This window comes from Paramormyrops kingsleyae, chromosome 7 (genome assembly GCF_048594095.1).
Source record: "Paramormyrops kingsleyae isolate MSU_618 chromosome 7, PKINGS_0.4, whole genome shotgun sequence".
Lineage (NCBI taxonomy): Eukaryota > Metazoa > Chordata > Actinopteri > Osteoglossiformes > Mormyridae > Paramormyrops > Paramormyrops kingsleyae.
The window spans coordinates 24,202,242-24,222,330 of NC_132803.1; the positions used below are offsets into that span (position 1 = coordinate 24,202,242).

Below are 20,089 nucleotides of genomic sequence, written 5' to 3' on the forward strand. Positions count from 1 at the left end.
CTTTATTTTCTATCATTATGAGTTAGTCCTGTTTTCTCTTCATTGTGCTGCTTTCACATTGTGTCACATTTCTAAATGTGTGAAAGGTCACAGTTCCCCTTCATGCTGTTTACCAGAAAGCACCCAGCCTGCATGGGTTGTGATCCCTCCTTGATGGCTGTCCTCTGCATCACAGCAGGCCTCAGCAATACTTTGGATTAAATTGCAGTGGAATCCGCTTATAGTGATCACGTCTGTCTGGGTGAAATTGATCACTATAAGCGGATGATCATTATAACCGATTTTTTTCCCTTTTTCTTTATGTCTCAGGCACATTACTGTCTAATTGACATTTGTATATTTAGTACATGAATATAAGGTAATAGATCGGACAGCGTCGCTTTTTATAGAATTTTATTGACTCTTTCAAAGTACGGTTCATGTTTCAAACACTTTTCAAATTACAGTACTGTACAACTTAAATTACTGAACTGTGTATCATTCAAATACGCTGTAATACCTTAGCGCCGGCAGCATCTGCATGTCCCGCATGTCCCGCATGAGCGTGTATATAACCCCTGTTTTTATCTTTTAGTTTATGTACTTCTTGTGCTGTGTATCCGGTTGTGCAACTGTTGATGTGGCCAAGATTCACACCCACCCATTATCAAGCAGCATGCGGCTGCTGTGGTTTTTCCCATCCCTTACTTGCAGTACCGGAAGACGTCATTCTATCATTCTAGATGCAAAATGATTATAATGTTACCGTTTCCCTCTAGTGGCCTAAATTGGTAGCACAGGCAGTGGTAAGCAGTGGTAGGCAGTGGTATCACAGAGCTGCTCAGACCAACATGTGCCTCAAGCATACTGGAAGCACTCTGTGACTGTGACTCTTTATGCTCAAATGGCTGGTTGAAAGATAATTATATGAAAATAAATATGCAATGTCAGCATGTATAAATTCTTTAAACAAAGTTTTTTTTTTAAATTTTCCACAGTGGCCTTCCTCTCCTGTGTTGTACATTAGGTGTCTAAACTGAATCACTTGCAAAACTGGGGTGGTATGGGTTTAATCGTGCCTGTATGCGATCGTTGTTCTGCCTTTTCATGGCCTATTAATCCGATTATTATCGTCCGTGCTAAAACGTCCGTACCCTTTTTTCACATTGAAAAGCCCATAAAACATAAATCACGCTGTAATGCTGTCCTCTGTTCTTTATATCCTTCACTTGAGGGAACAACTGCAGTGAAGTGGAACAAAAGAAACTGTAGGTTTCTTGCTGGTCCTGCTAGGGTGACCGCCTCACCCATGTCAGTGGGGACGCTATGAACTAGGACAGGATATGTAAGCTACCATTTTAACCATTTCCATAAGAAGGACCCGGATTTCACTTAAGCACTGAGTTTTTGCTGTGTGTTGATTGGTCAGTCTCCTATAATCATGCATGTATCGATAATGTCAATGTGAAACAGTTGGATGAGTCTTTCAGTCAAGGAAACAAAGCAGTAAAAGCACAAGAAGACATGAACTAATTAGCCAAGCACAGGGTCAGCTTAAAAGTAGCTTGTAAAACCTGATGTATCTCGTAGTGTCCCCCCCTGACGTGGATTAAGTGGTCACCCTACTTCCCGCTGAATCTACAAGTTGCAGACAGTATCCTGTAAACACATCCTCGGGATGTTACCTGCCATCGGCAAATTATGGAAATTGCTCCAGCTGTTTTTTTAAATACACTATTTGCAGCAAGATATTAAATCTGCATGCGTGAAAACAAGAGTCAGATAAAGAAGAGAAGAAGACGAAATCAAGGCAACAACAGCTAAACTGCGTGAGTCAGCAAATGAGTAACATCACACGAAAAACATAAAAAACGTTTTTTTACCATTTGTTATGCATCATTTGGTTTCTAAGTAAAAATGTACAATTTATGTAGGTCTACTGAAATTGCGGAATTTAAGCATAAATACTCCTTTGATGCAGTCCAACAGCCGTGCCATTGTGCAAAGACATTTACAATTGTACTATTAAAAAACAAACAGTTAAGTAATGATTAAATTCTACTGTTATGTCCCTGCTGCTGTGCAAAACCAGAATCTGTAATCATTTTGTGGGTGTATTCATAGTAAACAACCATATCATTATATCAATCTACTCAGCTTTAAAAAAAATTGGGTGATTGACCTCAGGCATCTGTAGGCACAGCAAACCGGTTTCAGCATGAATGAGCAGGTATGGGCTGGAGAGGAGGCGCGTGCGATTGCCATCTTGAATCTCCCTGTTTCCTGTGTGTCTTGTGCTGACGCCTGGTCAGGACGCATGCAATCGTGTCACACTTGATCTGGGTTTATTTTGACCTTCTTGGGTTTTCTCTTCCTCCTTCAAACCTGAGGAACAATGTTATTTCTACTTCCTTCACCCGCCCATTTGCTCACACCCATAACCAGAGTACATCAGTGAATCAAATGGAAAAAAACTTTTAGCTTAAGTGCTCATGCTTCTGTTTATCTGCCCCATGCATCTGAGTGACACTGATAGTAAGTATGGCTGGTTTCAAAAAAAAAAAAAAAAAACACCCAAATTTTCCCACCCACTCAGCATTATGACTTCAAAAACTCACAGAGGTGGGAGTTTACTGTTCAATTCATTAGTAATTAAACCAGACAATGTACATAAAATTCATATTGTAGTTCTCTTGACTGCACTTGTGTTCTTCCTTTGGGAAATTTGTACCCAGCGCACTAACTTCTATAGATTATTCCAGCTCAGATTTAATCATTGAAAGTTTCCTTAGCACAGCTTTGTGTACGTAAGCCTGTGTGACAAGCCTTACGAAGATTAACTTTTTTTGAGATGATATACAAATGCTGTAAAACTGTACTTTACATATGTAGGTACATACAGAATTAAGTGGTGGTATTTCGACCAGCAGGTTAGAAACCTGTGTTTATGCCCTGAAGGATGTAGGTTCAAATCACTTTGTGAGAAGAGAACTCACTCACCACTGGGCCCTTGAGTAAAACCCTTAACCCCAGCTGCTGCAGAGTCACTGGCTGCCTCTGCTCTGTCACCCCAAGCTTTCCTCCATCTTTGGACAGAATCATCGACTAAATAAATAAAGGAAAATGACATCCACATGCAGCAGTCCAAATAAAACAGCGTATTTAAGCATCATAGGATAAGAAGAACACTCCCCTCCATCCTCCATAACCAGGGCGAGCCTGAAGCATATCCCAGAACGTACAGGGCATGGGGCAGGGGGCACCCTAGATGGGATGCCAATGAATTCCTATTAATACAATTCTGTTTTTAAAAAAATAAGCTTGACTGGTTTTCAGATATTTTATAGTGAAAATGCTCTTAAAAGTGGAGCCCTAAGATTTACACATTTCAGTCTCTCAACGGCTGCACCCATCCTGGAATCGGCAGGCGGTGACCCTGTGAATGTTTCTTAACAAGTTCTTTGCTAATTAGACTGCAGTTTCCTGCAACCCCCCCCCCACCCCCCGCAGCACAGGGCACCGCAGAATCACCTCACACTGCAGCACAGCACGACAGGCACTGACAGGAAGTAGCTGGCGGAAGTCGCAGCAGGGGAAGTGAAACAGTTTGAAAACTGTTTCTCCACCTTCACTCGGAGTCCATTCACACAAGTGATGAACGTGCTTACATGTTTCTATATGCGCGGCCAAAAAATGTTATGCACATACAGTACTTTGCAAAAGTCTCAGGCAATCAAAGAAAAAGTTTAAAGGTATTTATCTGGTTAGGAAGTGTAGATTTCCTCAGGAAAAAAAAACAATTTAACATTAGAATGTATGCAAATTAACATAAATAACCCTAAACCTCTCTGGTCGTACTAGTTTCTTTTTATGTTTTTTACTTGTATGTTTATTTTATTTATATAATGCACAATGAATGGCCTCGGTGTATGATAATGTGCTGTATCAGTAACCCCGTCTCGCTTTGCCTAACCCGTCGCTCAGGGGGTACCCCCAGACATTCCATGCATTCATTAAATTTGACCACCAACTAACCATTAATTAATTAATTAGATTTGTTAAATGACTGAATGAAGTATTCACTAGCCTAACCTGCTGTGCACAGGGTGTATTTGATGGTCACTGCAAATGCTGGAGTGACTTTAGGGTTTGAGAAAGGTTTCAAAATAGCTAAGCTGACACACTTTGACAGACATAAAATCAGTTCTACAGCAACACAAAGCTCATTTAAACCTTTTCTTTGCATAAGACTTTTGTCAGGATCAGTCCCTGCCTTGTCCCACCCTGTCTGTCATTTCCCTGTTTGGCCAGCAGGTGTCACTGGCCATCCCGTGCTCTTTGGTCTCCCAAGGTTGAGTATCCCCACAGCCCTAGTGTTTTCCCCTGCTCCCTGGGCCAGCCTATCCCGGAAACTACGGGCACGAGACGGGGAACAACCCAGGACAGGGGGCCAGCCCATCGCAGGGCACACTCACACACACCATTCACTCACACATGCACACCTATGGGCAACTTAGTAACTCCAATTAGCCTCAGCATGTCTTTGGACTGTGGGGGGAAACCAGAGTACCCGGACGACATGGGGAGAACATGCAAACTCCACATACATGTAACCCAGGTGGAGACTCGAACCCTGGTCCCAGAATTGTGAGGCAACAGTGCACCACCATGCTGCCCCCTCAAATGAGATGCTTACAGTTAATTCAGTGGTGTGTTGTGTGAGTGCTTACTAAGAACGAAAGGAGAGCACACCTTACACCTATTATGAAGTGCTTACACTGCTTTCCTGTTACTTCTTGTATTGATTCTATAATTCTCTGATTTGTTTATAAGGTATTACATGGCCCTGCAGGACACTACTGATCCAGGAAGGCTTCTCTCGCGTAGCTGATCTGCAAAGCAGGCCAGTGCTTGTGCACCGTAACGCTGAGGCTACTTTTAGTTATTACATTCCAAACTGAGGATGTGAGTGGTGTTACATAAAAAAAAAATAAAGAGTGAGTATCAATATTCTTAAACGGAAACTAAAAACTCATCTATGTAGCCTGGCTTTTATGTAATGTTCCGTATTCATGGGCGTAAATTATGGGAGGGATGGGGGGGTTGTAGCCCCCCCCCCAATAAATCAAAACCAGCTAATACGACCCCCCCAATAATCATGCTTCCCCCGTAATGGGTGGAGACCTCAACCAGGGGCGCTGCTAAGGATTTTGGGCCCCATGAAAAGAATCTTGACAGGGCCCCCAACACAGCTGAGACTTTTTTCTCTGTGCCCCCTCTCAGTCATGGGTCCCGAGAATCGTCATCGTTTAACCCCCCTTTACAGCGCCCCTGACCTCAACCCCCACAATGTTCCAGCCAAAGACCCTTGTCCGTATTCATATTGTTTCAGTATTTGTGCCTATTTTATTTATTATTATTTGATTATTCTACTATTATTTCTTTTTACTATGCATAAATTCAGTTTATACATTCATTTTTAAATAATAATTTTGTGCATTTTAATCGCATTTGAGTTGTTTAATAAGTGATATATTAATAAAGTTTAATCGATTGCTTGAATGATCTGCTTCCTTAAAACATCCAGCCGAAATCAACGAGTCAAAGGAGACATCGGCATAAGTCACCCATAGACACCCAGACTGCCCAGCTTTGGCTGAGGGCTGAGCCAGTTCAACTAGCCGAAGAAGTTTATTTGCATCCAGCTTGGGCGCTGGTCTCCAGCCAGTTCAGCGCACACTGTAAACACCCCCGCCCAGTACAGGAAGCCACGCTGTCCTCAGAGGCTTTGATCAGCAATCATACCGCAGCAGAGGAGAGCAGTTGACAGCAGCCTGACAGCAGTTTGCACCGAAACGCCCCGAGCGCTCACATCCTGCCCCAGGCACCATGAGCAAGCGGAAGCTTAGTAAGTCTCCCAGCCGCCTGCCTCACTCTCGCGCCATTTGGGACCGACGGCGCCGATAGGGAGCATCAGGTCGTGATGGTTCCGGATTTTGTGAGAGAATCTGATTGCAGCCAGTAAAAGGTTTATTTGTCTCTGCAGGAAATTAACGTTTCACTTTAACGACTTCTGCTGTGCGGTTCAGCAGAAATCCGCACCAAGACGTTTAACATAATTAAGGTGATAGGTGCTTCAAATGTGAAATTGATATATTTGAGACTTAATTTTTATAAAATGAATTGAACATATTAGAATATGTCTATTAAAAGATTTGAAGTACACATTTGTCAGCATATGAGTGTTTGAAACATCATAAGTTAATAAGACAGATCTGACAATGAACCGGCAGGCTTACTCTATTCTGCTAAAGTGACTTGAATATTAATAATAGTAATAATAATACATTTAATTTATATGGTGCCTTTCAAGATCTCAAAGATGCTTATATTGAATAAGGTAAACAGTTGAGAAAACATTTTGTAACACTTTCTGCTAAAGTGACTTTGTTCTTCTCCCCTTTGTACCTGGTATTGGGGTCGATTTCACGGCCGCACTTCTGAGACTGAAAACATGCAGAATGAGAATGTGTGAGAGTAACTTGACCATGTGAAACCACAAGAAGCAAACTTTAGTTCATGTATTTTTATATTTGTTGTTCTGGAGGAAAATAGACTTTAGAAAGGGATGAAAAATCGAAGTAAACAACAGCTATTACGAGCGCACCAGAAAATGCTTTCCCTATAGCGTTTCAGTCTCTGTGTCATATTTCTGTGTGATACGGGCAGACAGAGGGATGTTCGGTCTTGACCACACCCAACCAACCTTGGTACAGAACAGGGTTTTCAGTTTAAAGACTTATCAATATTACTTTATACTTATTTTTTATTAAGTCCAATAGCAAGGTGTCCAGCAATTTTCAGTTAACAATGTCTATGGTCTCAATTCTTACACAAGATTATGAACTTATTAAAAAAGATTATACCTAAGTTAACACATTTTACAGTGTAACGTAAATATTTTAAACCATACACTTTGTTAATATCTAAAACAAACGCATTTTGTAATAAAATTTACACTTTAAGATTTAGAACACATGTTATAAAGATAGTTTAGCTTGTTGGAGGCATTTATTTCTCGTAAAGATGTCTTTGTTTTCAGAACCAAAAGGTGGACCTTGGGTCCATAAATTTGTCACATGACTTAAACCTAAAATCATTTCTCGAGAGCACAGTAATTAGGAACATCTAGGAACAACCATTTTGAGATCTATTATTTTCCCTATTGTTTTTCCTGCATGTTATTCCATTATTAATATAGTTGTAGTAGTAGTGCTGTGTATGTCGAATTATTTGTAGTTTGATTATGAATAAGTGATTCTGTTTAATTTGTGAACATCAGGAAGTAAACTTCAACTAAAACTTGTTAATTTCCAGCTCTTAGTTGTTTTCTAAAGATTAAAAGGTGGTACAGATGTTTTGAGATATGCCAGTATGCTGAAAGCTAAAGAGACTGGGAAATGGCTTACATGGATGACCCTCAGTAACATGACACTTAATGAAACTCAGTTTCTATAATGTTATAAGTAATCTGATGTATGAAAACTGTGTTTTGTATACGATGACTACATGCTTACGTAGTTTAGAACCAGATCTGTAGATATCTGGGATTTACAGATACCGTTTGACTTTAATGTCATGTGGTTACCCTAAACGGAAATGATAAATAGAGACGTACAAGAAAAAATACGGGTTAGCCTCTGTTTCTGGAGCAGCTGGGCTAAGGGCCCACCAGTGACGTGGTTAAGGTACCAGTCATGGGAATCGAGCCTATGACCTTCCAGATATGGGTGTGGATCCCTACCCTGCTGAGCTGAACACCGCTTTAATGTCTCGCTGTCAGTGGAAAATGATGTCTCATCCCGAATGTGCTTATGTTTTCAGGACAAATGAACAATTACACTGAAGAACAGACAGAGTATTGTTCCACACAACATTTGACTTATACTGACGTGCCTTTAAACGCATATGCGACCCATTTGCTTGTTCTTTCTTCCATGAAGAATCATTCTCCTCCATGAGAGAAATTAGTTAACAGTCCATCCATCCATCCATTCTCTGTAAACATTCATCCTTTTCAGGGACACAAGCGTCCTGAGCCCTTGGGCACAAAGCAGGGAACAAGCAAGGATGAGATATCAACATAAACCCATCACAGGGCGCAGTCACACACCACTTACACACCACTTACACACCACTCACACACCACTCACACACCACTCACACCTACAGGCACTTTGATAACCCCAGTTGACCTCAGTCAGAGGAAACTATGCAAACTGTATGCATGACTATATGCAAACTCCACACACGTGGAGCCATGGTGGAGACATGAACGCTGGCCTCAGAGGTGTGAGACGACAGTGCAAACCACAGTGCCACCCCAAGTAAAAAGGCATTTAATTAAAAAAATTGTCAGTGTTAATTGATTAAAACTCTAGTGTAAGACTTCATGCGATTCACAAGGTTCAAGGCTTTTTATTGTCATATATACATAGAACATTGAGATTCTGCTACTTGCAGATCGTAATGTAATAAATACAAGATAATGAATGTGAGACAGTAAGTCTAAAATAATGTTCCGCTGCTTTGTACCATGTGCTGTTTTCATACTGAAGAGCATCATTTTACAAACAGGAAAATCTGCTATCTGTAACATCGAAATTCAATGGTTTTTAGTACTAGCAGTTTGCAGCACACAAACCCACACTAATGCCTCTTGCCATAGATTCAGTTCACAGGCTAGTCTTAAAAATATAACAGACCACAAAGTACCATTTAAAAACGACATGTCTAGGTTCACTGCTCTCATCCTTTGTGTCTCAACTCTTAGTCGTTCATGCAGCTTAAGATCAGATTTGGGAACTTCTGGACTATGATATTAACCTCAGACATCCCACCTTCCCCAGAAGTTCCTGGAGTCTCCTGCAAATTGGCAGAGCTCCCTGACGCCCGTGAATGATGCACAGGCTCTCAGAAAAAGTCTCGGCTAAAATTTGGGAGCAAGAAGTTTCTGCCACAACCCCTACAGGGCAGACAAATTCTCAGATAAAGGTCCTAATGTCACTGTTCTCTCCTGCCATCAGATGGCCTCTTCATCTCCATGTCATCATCATCATCATCATCATCATCATATTGAATTATAGCGTTAATTTTAATTTTGTTACTTTTTGGCTATTTGTAGACCTACATCATGACTCATCATTTATTCTACTGGCCTATGCAGCTACACTATTAATTGCCATTGTTTACCTACATTTAGGCATTATGCATATACAGTGATGAGTCCAGTTCCTGTTTTTCATTGCCCTGTGTTTTTGTACTTTCCACCACTTTGAATCCCTCTCCTTATCACTTGTCATCGGTATTGGTGCTTTTCCACTGGCATACGGGAACCGGGCCGCACCCTAGCCGAACTGTGAAGACCCTAGTTACAGCGCAGTTCCGGCTCGCTTTGGTTTAAATTTACACTGCAGAAGGGTCGGCTCGGTAAAGGCGTTGCCGGGTTTGGAGAGCGACAATGACTTAAAACCAAAGAGACGCTTATTTACTGTTCACACGGTGTACATCATGATTTACTGTGTGCTAATTTCCACTAGCACGTCTGTGGGAATCGCCGTGTTATGTCAACATCAAACGCTAGCGGAATTAGCATTCACTTGCATAAATTTGCATTACGAATCCATTCGTTTCAGCTGTTCTACAGTACTTAAAGTAAAAAAGTTTGGAAATTTTCAAGTTCCAAGTTATCAAGAGTACATGAATACATAGCGACGTGTGAAACTACTAATAAGAATAGCATATAGAATATGCCCTTTATTCCTTCAGACAATCCATGCGCAGAACACCGGTATCTCTGTGCATTTCAACCCATCGGATAGTGACGCAACCAGCTCGGTTTGGTCACACTTTCAGCCCTGATAGTAAGCAGGGTCCTGTCAGCGCAGGTACAGCGCGGGTACAGCTCGGGTACAGCTCGGGTATGGCTTGGGTACAGCTCGGGTACAGCGCGGGTACAGCTCGGGTATGGCTTGGGTACAGCTCGGGTATGGCTTGGGTACAGCTCGGGTATGGCTTGGGTACAGCTCGGGTACAGCTCGGGTATGGCTTGGGTACAGCTCGGGTATGGCTTGAGTTCTTTACAATGGAAAACCAGCAGTTTGTGGTACGGCTCAGTTCTTGGTGGCGGCAATATGTTTCACCATGGTCCTGGGCTGCTGGTTGCCATTTTGGGCCCCATGAGAGCCTCCTATTGGGCCCCGAAGCCAGACACATCCGATTATGTTCCAGCGTTCCCCCTTTCGCGGCACCATGATCTCACCAGGATGTACCTGTATGTGGACGGTGCAATAAAATCTGCTTCAGGGCCTATTTACATTTTTCATATTTAATGTGCGTGTGACGCAGTGACTCTCTGGGTGTAACTGAAGGTATTTGAGAGTTAGCATGTTCTGCCAGTATCATGCTGTGGTGCTTCTGTTTTCTCCCACAGTCCAAAGACACACAGTTAGGCAAGGGAGTGTTTCTAAATTGTCCAGAGAGTTTGTGATGGACTGGCATCCTGTCCATACTTCCTGGGACAAACTGCAGGCCGCAGTCCGTGACCCTGCCCTGGCAAATCGGTTGGATGGAGGGACAAGATGGATGGGTGAATAGATGGGCTGGGATTAAAAAGCTCATCAAGCAGAGCATTTTGCTAACAGTGTAAAGGCAGGGGGCTTGAAGCTTAGGAAACAGATACATTGAAACCCTCCGTCTGGTGTAAGTTACTTTGGAGAAAAGTGTCAAATTAATGTGACATGCAGGTAAAAATTAGCCTTGGAGTTTTGGGGCCCCCACGGAAAATTTTACCAATGGGGGTGGGGAGTCCCCCAAGATGACTTGCGCCAAGCAAGGGGGGGGACAATGAATTCTGTGCACACGCCTCTGCTCTGGAAAATGGTGTTTATTGATCTACATTTTTAAATGTCACAAACTCTGCCCACACAGAAATGCCTTAAAGGTATAATAAAATATGTCAGTGCAAATGAACAGAAAAGCTGACTTTTAAAAATAATTTTGTGTACAAAAAATGCTAAATATTGTCTCTTTCCACAGGCTTTAAGTGGTTTGGGACCATTTCCCGCTTCTCGTTTCGTCGCTCGTCGGACAAATCGCAGGACGCATTAACCCTGAGGCATCATGGGAGTCTGTGTGAAACATCCACGGAGGAAAAGTCAGTCGACGACATGGACATGTGCCCGCAGAACGGCAGCTATGCCCGCTCCAGCGATAATTACACCCACATAGGCACCTTGCCTCGCTTCCTGCTGAGGAAGAACAAGGACTCCAAGAAGAACAAGGCAAAGTCAGAGCTGAGGAGGAACCAGAGCCAAAGGCAGCCGGCCGACTATGTTTGTGACTCGCCCTTACTCAGTGCCCTGTCAAGCCAGGGCGCTCCTACAGTAGAGCCGCTCTTCTCCACGTCCAAGCCAGACCAAGCTAATCCCACACAGAGTGCCCCTGCTGAGCCCACAGAATCCCCTTCACCAGTCAATCCAGCCGCCTCTCGATCAAACCCACCTGTTTCTCCTACTTCTTCAAGTCAACCAGCACTGGCAGAGAGTACGGAGGAATGCACCACAAACTGGGCCCTCACGAGCAGCACACCAAAATCAAACCTCAGCCCAACCCTGAAGTCTTCCTCTGAGTCCAGCGGTTTACCTAGGAAAGTGTCATGTGACTCTATCCTGAAGGAGGAGAGTCAGCAGGATGGGTCCCCCCCGCCGGCCCCCAGGCCCTTCAACAGGTAAGATACAGGAGCTGTGAACGCTGAGTTTTTGGATATACTCCATATTAGTGATACCTGCAGCAACTTCACAGATGTCGGGCTGCAAGGTCAACTTTTCAGATTTAATTTAATAGGGCAGCCAGGACCTGTGCTCTGTGTTCGGTGAGAAATGAGGTGATGAAAACCAGTGCAATTCTCCGCAGCTTGTAGTCTGAGCTCTGGCGCTAATGCAGGTGGTGGAAGGACAGCGGCCCTCCCCCTCATTAAGCCTCCATTGTCTAGCCAACAGCTTTACGTTAACAAAGGAAATAAGCAGGATATTCAGTTATAAAATAAACATGAAGTGCATTAGGCTCCCTTGGAATGTCCCCAAAGCAGAGCGTAACTGATGCAGCAGGTAGTTCAAACAAGGACCGGAGTTGCAGGATGACGATTCAGTTTCTTCAGCCTGACGTCACAGCCTTTCAGAATTAGTTATCGCTGTATGCAGCAGCCAATAAATGACTGATGGGTCATCTCATTTTTTGCTGAATTTGGTCTGACGTCATTCTCACAAATACATTAGAAAAAAAAGCTTTATGGACTGCACGAAAATGTGCACTTTCTAGCCAATGGCGATTTTATTTTTCTGGGTAACGGGACTTGTATGTCTGATCTCTAATTATAACTACTTTACAGTACTGCACACGTAATACTGCATATCGTAATCGCTGACAGTATTTTACACCATAGAACAGTGGGAAAGCACGAGAAATTAAATTTCCTGTATACCTGCAGTAGCGAGTAGAGCTGATTATCTTTTCATATTCATATTGTTTAGTAACACATACAGCACTAATGCACCAGCTAGAGAATACGCGACGAGCCCCCCCAGCCTTCTCCAGCTCCCTCCGCGCCTTCCCCAGTTCCCCCCTCCCACACCTGCTCGTAAAATCCACGGGAAAAAGCAACTGGTGTCGCGGCCGTTAACAGTCGCCTGCAGATCAGAAAATTAAACGTGGCTTTTGCATGAAGAGGAGAGAACAGAAAGAGTAGCCTGGTGTTTAAAAGTCTGCGAACCATGGGTGTGAGGTATAGTGCTGTGTTCGTTTTCGTATTTATTATTGCATGCTGCAAAACATTTCAATAAGTAGGCTATAATAATTCTTTTTTTCTCTTTATAGTAAATATCTTTTATTTTAAACATTTTTTATTTTGCTTTTGTTGTTGAAGCTTTTCTTAAAAAAAAAAACATACTTATAGCTCGCCCTTTCACATACACCATTAATATCCAGTAAGTATATATCTGCATTCTCAGAAGTATCATAGGCGGCGTAACAAAGAGACGCGTTCGTATTGTCACAAAAGTAGCAACGACAGTGCGACAGATTTGGGGGTTTTGTGAGAGAAGTCAGGTGTGTCTGCGCAAAATGTCGACCTGTTTCACAACCTGCGGAGATTACGGGGCATTTGCAGTTTCAGAAGTTTTTGCGTGATCTTGGTCCGTCCAGCTGGTGCGTGTCCTGGTTTTGGTGGCGGCGACATCCGGTCTCGCGCAGAACTGGAGTTTCCTCTCTCTTGGGTGTTTTTCTTTCTTTCTTTCTTTCTATCTATCTATCTATCTATCTATCTATCTATCTATCTATCTATCTATCTATCTGTCTATCTATCTAATCTACTTGTTTTTTTGATCCGTCTCTTAGAAAATATACATATGTATGCACGTTGTTTTCCAGTTTTTTAAAGACCTATTTGCTCAGTGCCCGTTGAACGTGATTCAGAGCAAACGGATACAGTGTCAGAAAAAAATTCACTTAACATCAACGATGGGAACATTTTAGCCGTTTTTCAGCAGAACATTTTCAGCTGACCATCCTGTGATATAAAAAATCTTTCTTTGCTGTGTCGCGAAGCAAATTAATTCTTAGTGGATTAGGGTTTCAATTATTACCTAGTACAGTAGTTGCAAATTGTACTGTTCTGCATTAACCAAAGAAAAAACATAAACGTGTCCTGTCAGAAATATTTTTGATCATTTGAGTTGCCAGAATTTGTGCTGTTTGTGGAACATGACAACCTTAACCCCTACCCAGCCCCAATTAACTTTAACCCTATAAGTAAGCAAACAGAATACGAGACTTTTCTCATTTTTACTTTTTTGAACTTTGCATTCACAGATCTTTGTGGGGACCTGAAAAATGCCCCCCACAACATCAAAATAACTTGTTTTTATTACATTGTGGGGGACATTTGGTCATCACAAAGTAAACCTAATCACACACACACACACACACACACACAAATACCATACAGAATTGTGATAAAGGTTGACAAAGCAGGGCACTCTCACTAATTTCGTTACATTAAAAGACTAGGCAGGAATTGGACTTGGGGCATGTTTGTTTGTGGGGGCAGTGAGGGCATCCACATAGCAGAGTGCACTCAGCATAACACAGCCAAGTGAAAACAAAACAGTCTATAGCATTTCCCCCCTTTCCAGAATGCTGTGCTCACACAATGTCCATGCTCCATGTCTGTGATAAGGTGCATATTGCTGATCATCATATTTGTCATGCTATCTAAGGGACGTTTTGGGGATATCAGGGTTTGAGTGGGAGTGTGTGTGTGTAATAGGAAGAAAGACTATGGGAAATCGTAGAGTTTGTGGAATGGTTTGTTTGACCTGGGTTTGAATGCTTGGTGATCAGCTGGAGATGTGAATTAGCTGCCATATTAGTTTTAAAAGTGTGGTAAGAAGCAGAGAGTTTCTTCTTGGGCTTTACAGTCAATTCCGTGAAGTCCCTTAATTAGATGCAGTTAGGTTTTGTGGTGGGGGGCTGCAGCCGGGGGGGACGGGGAAGAGGGGGGTTGTAGGTCTGCATGGCTGTGCAGAAGTTCATAGCTGCGCATTTAGCATTGTTTTGCTCTCTCTTTCCCTCATTCGAGAAGCCGTGGAAAGGATGGAATTTCTGACATCCTGTTTATGGGTTGAGCAGCCATTCTCCAGCATTCATCTCATGGACTCAAATATAAATACACTCGCATGTGCCTAATATTAAGGAAAAAACTGGTAATAAGCTCAACATAAACTATTATTCTATAATTATCAAGATACAGCTCATTAGAATACATTGTATACACAATAACTGAATTACAGTGATTTTTTTTTTTGCATGGTTCATAGTCATTATAATGATCATATTTCATTCATGTGTTTTATAGACACCTGGATCCCATGGAAAACTATGTGCAGGTAAGATTATTTCACTCTTTCTGCAATTGTCAAAAATGATGAGGATCATCGTGAAGTTGCGTATTGGTGCGTCTCTTTTGGATACGAGGGAACATTTCTCTCATCCTGTCATTTATGTTTGTGAGCGACCAATTAGCTTAAAGTGATACTGGAGGAGACCGGTCCTGATTGGACGGTACAATTAATTTGTTATGTCTTTGTTGATCATCCTGCTGGAGCAGTGGATTATGGACCATGGATCTCATTCTTCTGTTATGTTGAATGTCGGAAGTGAGGGTCGGTAACATGAAGCTAGTAAAGCTACATTTATAGCAGTAAATAATCTAATGTTTAAAGAGTTGAATTTTTAAGCAAAGGGGCGTAGGGAGCGCTTTAGCTGAAGGTGATTTTATGGGCTGTAAATAATTCTGAAGGTTTTGTGTGGCGCTTCAGGATATGTGATGCGGGAGACATGCGAAGCCCTCGTTCAGGGGGATTGTTTAAACGCCAGTGTCCATCTCCTTTGTTTTCAGGCATTGTAATGCCTTGGGTAAGAAAGCAGTTCACTGGGGAGCCCTTGGGAAATGGTCCTGGGGAGGGAAGATGTGACACGCAGGATATGGGGTGTCCAGCAGGGAGGGCAAAAACAAAAGGCCATGATTGACCTCATCTCTTTGTCCAGTTTCACACTGAGACAGGAAATGCTAAGAAAGGGGGGTTGGGAGAGGAGGGGGGAGGTTTGGTTGGTCAGTGGGGTGGGGGGCGGAGAGGAAGAGATGCCCTTCACACATGATAGATTGTCCCTTGGTTGGGGGTTCTGAGGCCGTGGTGCATGGGACGGGGTGTCCTTTGATGTGTTTGCCTGTCTGCACAGTGGTGGGCGCTTCTCTCTACAGCGCGAGCGAAGGTGCATGTCATTCCCATTGATGGCCACTTGGGGGCAAAAGGATGCTGAAGAGGAAGGTTTTCTCTGAAAAGACTGAACTGTTACTTCCTGCAGAAAATCAAGCTCCTGTTCGATGACTAATTATTGCCAGTGGCATTAGCAACTAGGTTAATAAAATATAAGGCCATAACTAGTTATTAATGAATTTTAGTGGGATCTTTGGAGAAGAGGCAATGCAGTTTTCTAAAATAATCATGTAGATCAAGGAAATCCACAATGTGGAGTTTGACTAAAACTGAATATATAGTCCACAAAATACTTTTTATTCATGTTTATACTGTTTCACTTACTATTTTATGTCACTCTGCTGTTTGCTTTCTTGAGCGTTTATTCAGTAAAACCTCCAGCATCAGTCAATAATTTCCAGTTTTTTCTATTTGCTTAAGGCTTTTAATTTGATTTTTCAGTTTCTCATGGAAAATCTCTGCACAATGCATCAGCTTGAATCAATGAAAATTATTATTAAATATATATATATATTTATATATATATGCACACACACATATACAGATATATATATATATATATATATATTTACATATACTGTATGCAAACATATATATATACATATATACATGCATACATGCAGACACATATATACACAGACACACATATATGTGTGTGCATGTATGTATGTATGTATGTATGTATATATGTGTGTATACAGTATATGTAAATATATATTTCCTGGGTTGTTCCCAGTCCAGATCCCCCACGACCCTGCATAGGACAAGCGTTTTCAGAAAATGGATGGATGGATGGATGGATGGATGGATGCATGGATGGATATATCAGAATATATGTGAAAGTATTTGGCAGTGCATGTTGTCACTGCCTTAAAGTCCTGCAGTTTTGTAATGCATGATTATTCCACTAGATGCCGCCACATACCATCGTTATTCAGCATGGTGTCAGGCCCGGTTTTCACCTTGCGTGAGCCTGCTGCGCGTTGCCTCTCCTTGCTCACCAGCTGTCCTCTGCACAAGGCTCACACGTGCTTCAGACGCGTGGTCATGATGGTGCACATTGAGCTCTCCGTCTGCACTGTAAGTGTGAGGTGCTCACATGGAGCGTGACTCAGGAAGTGGAAATAAGCAGCTCTGCCTGACTCACCCCCTCCCTGTCTGGAACCTTCCCCATGCTCCTTATAGTGCCGTTTTCTCACTCGCCGATAGATTTAGCGCTTTTATTGTGCCGATATTCCTGCTTTAAGCATCAAACTACAATCATTCTCATCTACAATCATTGCGTTTAAAAATGACTTTAAAGGGCCAAAACACAGTTTGTGGGCCCCAAGCCAAAATCCGGGAAGCAGCGGCTGCCCCATGTTCACATCTGGGGGGGGCAGATTCTCTTGGACATAATTAGTGTGTGTCTTGCGTTTAGCCAATTGGCTGCTCAGCTGAGACTTGCCCATACTCAAGGGAGGGGGGATGTGTGCCGGGAGCCAGCTGGTGTTAAGGGGGGGGGGTGTTTTACTTCACACACAGATACACACCGCACACACTCCCCACTTACAAATGCTTGGCAGTCTGTGCTGGAAGCACATTCTGCATTTATGATCTAGAAATTGGATTGTTGCAGAAACCCACATTGATTGGGGCTAAAATTGACTATGCTGGAGCAGGAAATACACCTTATTTGCTTTAATATATCTCGATTAAATTGACTCATAATATCTGAGCAACTGGCCGGTCAGTCATCTGACAGTTTATCATGGATGATTTACCGCCGCGTCCCATTCATGAAGCCTTTTTTTTTTCCTCGGGGTTCATGCCAGTATTGTGCTGAGTCGCCCGCTTTAATCATCACACCGCCGTGCGCCGCCCATTAAGGTACGAGGACAGAGCTAATAGCTGGCAGGCAGATCGGTATTAAGGGCTAATGTGCGGCTTTACACAAAACACAAAGGCCGACGAGGGCCTTTCCGACACACGCCGTGAGATTTGCCCCAAAACGATCATTTATCCCCTGCACTGGTGCCCTGTGGCCGTAGCCGTTCTGATCTGACCGTGAGTTTCCAATCCGCCTCTAAGACACTTTTGGAGTAATTAATTTTTAATTATAGTCAGAAAGGGAGCGGAGGGAGAGACTGGAACTGTGTGTGAGTGTGGCGGGGGGGTCGTTGGGGGCGGGGTAGGGACAGTGGGGGTGGATTGCCGTGACGATGGGCAGTTGGGGCGGGGGGGGGGAATGGGTAGAAATGATGAAGAGATGTCAGTGCAGGAAAGAGGGGGTGATAGATTAGGGGGGGGGAGCATGTCAGAAGGAAAACAGGAGATGAGGGATGGGTGTAGCTGCAAGGTCAGCACCTGGGGTGATTCTAGCATCTTTTAAGGCGGGGGCCATAAGAGGGGCCATAATTCATACAGAGGGGCCAGCCTTATGATAAGCCAATGATATGTTTTGAATTGGTGATTGATGTCAGAGTGGGCACACCAGGGACCAATCAGCTTTCAGCTGAGTGCACATGTGCGGTACTATAGCATAGGGACAATGTGTCAAATATCAGATAGGGCATGGAGATGTTCCATCCATGGGTGATGGTTTATGTCCAGGGAGGAGTTTGGACTTCCCCCATCTCACAGACCGTCATCTGTAGAGTGACATCAGGCATCAGGAAGCTCCTTTCATTCTACAAGCGACGTGTAGATGCTGTGGAAGGAAATGTCATGGTGTCAATTTCCTTCACGTCCGATAAGCCTCAGATCAGAGGCTGACGAGTCTCTAATGGGAATGGGGGAATACCCATCCTGGCCGGGAACTTTCGGGTCCCTCTCTGGCTCCCGAGCTCCGCCCACGCGCTGAGAGTGGCTTGCCGATGGTCTCGCAGCTTCCAGTCTGTTGCCATGGCAAAGGCCTGCTTGAAGAGAGGTGATGTCACTCGGTGCTGTGGGGGATGAGGCCCCACCCTGCGGCACCTTCTGTGTGTATATTGTGGGAGGGGGCACAGGGGCAGCACCATGGCCCTAACCTGCCTGGGGAACCTTCGCCTTTCCTTGCAGACCTGCTGCATATTCAGTGCCTCTGAATTGACTGAGACTGAATTTGTGCACACTTTTGTTTCCCTCTCTCTCTCTTTCTCCCTCTCTCTCTTTCTCTCTCTCTCTCTCTCTCTCTCACACACACACACTCACACACACACTCTCTCCCCTTCATGCTTCATTGCCGTGCGTGTGAATGTGGGCCCCCCCCTCCCCCGACCCCCGCATAGGACTCCTTTCACGGCAGAATAAAAGACAGATTTCTTTGAGAAGGTGCTGAAACTATGTGGCACACCTCCTCCCCCTCCCTAGCCTGCCCCCCCCCCTTTTCCCTCCCCCTCTCCTTCGTCCCGTATTGTCTGTTGCCGGCGATGCTGCGAGCTTGGTGGGGGTGGGTGGGGTCTGCCTGCATTCATCGGTGCTCCCCCAGTGCCTGCTAGCATCTCCTCGCCCTACCCCCCCCCCCCCAGCCCCCCAACCCCCCGCCCTCTCTCCTTCCTTTCATCTGAAAAGAGATGAGGTAATCTCAGGCAGCTTCGCGAGGCGTAGCATAGTGGGAGGGAGTGAGCGAACGGGAGAGAGAGGGAGAGAGAGAAGGAGAGAGGGAGGTAGAGGGCGGGACTGCGGGTTAGAGTGTGCGATGACAGCGGAGGCAGCGTGAGCCGAGCAGCGGCGGCAGCAACAGCAGCAGCGCAGCACCAGCGGCCGCAGCCTCTCAGGGATGAACCGGGCGCGTTAGCGGGACGCAGCAGCACCGACAGAGAGCAGCCCACACCGCCCCCTGAGGGCCGCGCGGAGCCATGACGGAGAGATGCAGTCTGTGGAGCGCCCTGTCCGCCGCCGCCTGCTGCTTCTACAGGGGCTCCTTTATGCAGGTGCAGGTGAGAGAGGAGCCTGGGCACAGAGCTGGGGGGGGGGGCGTGGAGGGTGCTGTGGGTGCTGTGCCCCCCAAGCGGGACTGTGCTGTCCAGCGGCTGCAGCCGGGCGGGGAATGTTACACCTGTCATGTCAGGATCGTCCCCGGGTTGTAGATTGTAAAGTGCAGTTCGCGGCTGCAGGAAATCAAAGCTGCCTTGATTGCTCAGCTCCGAGTTCGAGTTTTTAGAAGAAATAGGCTCTTGTTAAATCAAAGCTGAGGTTTGGGCATCAGATCTGGCTTTGACAGGACGGCGCAGAGCCGGGACTGTGGACGCGGCTGG

General features: G+C 44.3%; 1 protein-coding gene across 3 annotated transcripts in view; it reads left to right on the top strand.

The window, feature by feature from the left end:
* Positions 1-5,774: 5,774 nt before the first annotated feature.
* sh2d3ca (SH2 domain containing 3Ca) overlaps positions 5,775-20,089 on the top strand; it is a 42,254-nt gene continuing 27,939 nt past the window's right edge. Inside the window, exons 1-3 of one of the 3 annotated variants that reach the window (XM_023831817.2) lie at positions 5,775-5,887; positions 11,077-11,767; positions 14,951-14,981. In XM_023831817.2, the coding sequence (XP_023687585.2) occupies positions 5,869-5,887; positions 11,077-11,767; positions 14,951-14,981 (741 nt within the window). In that variant the 5' untranslated portion in view covers positions 5,775-5,868. Of the gene's footprint in view, positions 5,888-11,076; positions 11,768-12,694; positions 12,821-14,950; positions 14,982-19,493; positions 19,772-20,089 lie in introns of those variants that run through there. The other 2 variants (XM_023831819.2, XM_023831818.2) reach the window with 2 other exon arrangements.